Source organism: Pollachius pollachius (genome assembly GCF_949987615.1).
Source record: "Pollachius pollachius genome assembly, chromosome: 7".
Lineage (NCBI taxonomy): Eukaryota > Metazoa > Chordata > Actinopteri > Gadiformes > Gadidae > Pollachius > Pollachius pollachius.
This window is the reverse complement of record NC_136940.1, coordinates 26,836,602-26,840,229: the sequence shown is the minus strand read 5'-3', so window position 1 is coordinate 26,840,229 and position 3,628 is coordinate 26,836,602. Positions and strand designations below refer to the sequence as shown.

Here is a 3,628-nt window from a genome sequence, read left to right as displayed (position 1 = left end):
TATGTATATGTGTTTATCACAGAGACTGTTTAAAACATTTTTATTTATGACATATAATAGGTGTAGATGGACTCAAAAACTATTCTTAATTTTTGGATAGATTTAAATATTTGTAAATCCTATTTTTTTAAAAAAATAGTACGACCTACCCGAGGCAAGCTATATTTTATTGGTACTGCTTCGGGTTTCTGTTCAGGCATTTTAAATGACTTCCCTCTGTTGGGGTCCTCGACGTGGCAACCGTAAACAAAGATGGCGCCTGCATACAAAGTTTTTTCATAACTTGTAATTTGGGGAAGAAACTTACTGTATTACTTCTATGACAAGTTCCTTCAACCGTGAATGAGTATTCGCCTTTTTCCAGCCAATTTAGCTTTTAAATGTGGCAGAAATGGCGGGTTGGGCCGGGTTCTCCGACGCGGAGCTGCAAAAGCTGCAGCAGAAAGGTAACCGCGATTATCCGGTTGTTCATTAACTCATTAACGAGGGTTTTTTATTCTACTTTTTTGTCACGGCTCGAAACTAAACACAGCTACCGGTTTGCTTTGTGTTTTAGACCAAGCGTCACTCATTGATTCAGGTCGCGGTCGCAAACCTTCACATCCCAGCCGGAGCCGGCAGCAGCTGAACCGCGAGAGAGAGAGAGCTCTGCGGATCGCCGCTCAGCAGGGCGCTGGGACCAGTCCCACCAGTCCGTCTGTCATGCTGTCGGAACAGAGGTCCTCCAGTCCGTCTGTCCTGCTGGGAGGACAGAGGCTCACCAGTCCCCCTGTCCTGCCGGCAGAACAGAGGCTCGCTAAGCCAGTGCCCACGGCTGTCCCTCCGACCAGAGCCACAGCCCCTCCGGACGTTAAGTTGAAGCCCTCTGAGGAGCTGCCTGTTAAGGCAGAGGAGGCAGAGGCTGTTGTGAAGGAACTGGAGACACAAGAGGTGGCAATGTTAGTATTTCGGGTTTTCTCTGAATATATGTAACTGTTAACTAAACTATTGTGCATTGGCTGTTTATCTCGTGTAAAGATGAAGGCATAAAAAATCCTAGTGCAATCTCATATGTTCAAGGACCCATGTATTTCCTGACATTAACATTTATAAATTGTATTGCAGTAAGAATAACATTAATATAACCATTATTTGGTAATTATATGGTCTTACTGGGTGAGGTGTTAATAGCTCAGCACCCTATACCATAGTCGAACCGCCATGTTAGATTATGGTCTGTGTTTCTGCTTGTCTCATGTCCCTTCAGTCCGTATCTTACTATCCTGATTCTCCAATACAGTGACTGCGCCATCTACCTCCTAATTGTTTGTTTATTCACAGTCGAGAAAAAACCCGCATTCAGCAGCTCCAAGATGAGCAGAAAACAATGGAAGAGAAGAATAAGCGTAAAAAGGCGTTGCTCACAAAAACAATCGCAGAAAAGTGAGTATGGGAACTTAAGGAAGTAATGCGAGGATCCGCCACAACGTCCGTGTGATTCAGATCGTCGTCTCCACAGGTCCAAGCAGACTCAGCAAGAAGCCGTGAAGCTGAAGAGAATCCAGAAGGAACTGCAGACGCTTGATGACATGGTCTCCAACGACATTGGCATCCTCAGGTGCAGGATCGAACAGGCCAGCTGGGACTACAACGGTGCCAGGTAGCACAAATGTTGAGCCTCTGAAGGAAGGACTAAAGCAATGGGAGATTATGTTAGAGGCTTTACATAATATTACAAAAGTTTAATTTAATATTCCATGTCTAACTGTAGGTCTAACTGTAAAAGCAAATATTATTTTTAGGCAAAGTGCTGACTGGGATGAAGAATATCGCCCCCTGCAGAATGCTTTGAGTATTTCAGAGCAGGAATTGTATATATCTACCATTCATCTACCATACCATTTATTACCCTGGCACCAATGAGGTTTCTGTAGCTATTATGCACATGTTTCTAGTGTCTAAACGGTTTTTAATGCTTTTCCTAACTATTTTGGATGATAATCAAACTGTACTATACCACTATGTGCATTGTGTTGTACACCTTGTGGTTTTATTTCACTGTCATCGCTTTAAATTACTTTCGAGTCTACTTAACTAAACAAACTGTTATTTTTGTAAATCAACGATTGAATTGCGCTGGGCAACAGCCACCATATGATATCTATGCAACGCGCAAATATTTATAGTCCCATTTTCAAAACTTAAATTGTTATTTTATTTTTAAAATCCGTTTTGTAACATTCCTCTGTGTCGTCGTCCGTCGCCGCCTGGCGCAGGAAGCGCTACGAGAAGGCGGAGGCGGAGTACGTGGCGTCCAAGATGGACCTCCACAGGAAGACGGACACCAAGGAGCAGCTGACGGAGCACCTCTGCGCCATCATCCAGCAGAACGAGCTGCGCAAGGCGGAGCGGCTGGAGGAGCTCATGCTGCAGCTGCAGACCAGCGAGGAGGAGCTGGACGCCGCCCGGAGGTTGGTGGAGCAGGAGGAGCAGGAGAAGAAGAAGGCCGTGTCAAAGTCCGATGAGGAGAAATTAGAGGCGGAGCAGAACGGAGAGGAGGCGGAGCTGTGTTCGGATCCCGACCGGGAGTCTGCCGTGGTGGAGACGGTGGTTCCGGGGTCAGCCGGTACACCCCCCCGGCCCCCCCCCCCCGGTGCCTTGTGACCCGGCGGGGCCCCCCCGGGACGGTGTGGCGCTGGGGCCCCCACCTCAGAGCGGGGGGGCCGGGGCCAGGCTGTTGTAGCGCTGCAGGCTGAACCCCGGAGACACGGGGTCGGTGGCGGGATATTATCAAACACTACTGTGAGGGCTCCAGGTCAAAGGTCACAGTGATAGAGGGCGAACATCGTCCTGGTGCTGCTGGTTTAGGGAGGGACGGGTCGCTGTTCTCTGGGGGGGATTTCCTCGACTGAGCTAGTCCACATTCCATTCACATTGTGCTTTGGGATTGGTTGTTTTGTATTTCGATGTCTCCTTGATTACGTCCCGTCCGTCACCAAGCAGGAATCAGGGCAGTTGTTGTTGGTTATAAATATGTGGGATATCATCTCCAGAGGAAATGGTTAAACCAACGAGGGCTGCTCTTGGTGCCCCACGGGGGGAGGTGTTGGCTTCTGGGGGAAGTCTGGCGCTCTGAAGAAGGAGGACATTTTCAATCTGTTTATGTTCTGAACATAAAGCCACACGTTATGCTGTAAATCATCCTATTAGTGTGGGTCAGAGTAGGGTTTCCTAGAGCAAATTGTACATCAGCGGAGTTGAAGAACATCATCCACGGGCCTCTGAAACGGTAAGAAGATATCTCCAAATGGAGGGGATGGAGGGGTGCATGCGGACCCAGTGAAGCTCGTCTGTGGGCCTCCGTACGCTCGTCTGTGGGCCTCCATACGCTCGTCTGTGGGCCTCCATACGCTCGTCTGTGGGCCTCCGTACGCTCGTCTGTGGGCCTCCATACGTTTCCTGCACTCCGAGTAGATATTCAAAATCAGTAGCCTATGGCAAGTGCGTTTAAACAACAAACCCGCTGACTGCTTAGCAGGTTTGTGATTTTAATTCCATGCAGAAATGAAATTGTAATACATTATGGTATAAAATATGTAAGGGAAATGGTGTTTCAATTTATTATTTTTTTCATATTTAAAATGATATA

At 47.5% G+C, this 3,628-nt stretch overlaps 1 protein-coding gene across 1 annotated transcript; it reads left to right on the top strand.

Moving 5' to 3' along the window:
• Window positions 1–251: 251 nt before the first annotated feature.
• gorab (golgin, rab6-interacting) lies at window positions 252–3,628 on the top strand. The gene is made up of 5 exons (XM_079740097.1): window positions 252–446; window positions 557–938; window positions 1,321–1,422; window positions 1,499–1,639; window positions 2,256–3,628. The coding sequence occupies exons 1-5, from the start codon at window positions 392–394 to the stop codon at window positions 2,641–2,643; spliced, it is 1,068 nt and encodes a 355-aa protein (XP_079596223.1). The 5' UTR covers window positions 252–391; the 3' UTR covers window positions 2,644–3,628.

Excerpts from the sequence above, each read along its gene's own strand:
- gorab (XM_079740097.1), top strand. The coding sequence starts at position 392 with ATGGCGGGTTGGGCCGGGTTCTCCGACGCGGAGCTGCAAAAGCTGCAG. Across the intron at positions 447-556 it reads GCAAAAGCTGCAGCAGAAAG|ACCAAGCGTCACTCATTGAT; the intron begins GTAACCGCGATT and ends TTTGTGTTTTAG. Across the intron at positions 1,640-2,255 it reads TGGGACTACAACGGTGCCAG|GAAGCGCTACGAGAAGGCGG; the intron begins GTAGCACAAATG and ends CGCCTGGCGCAG.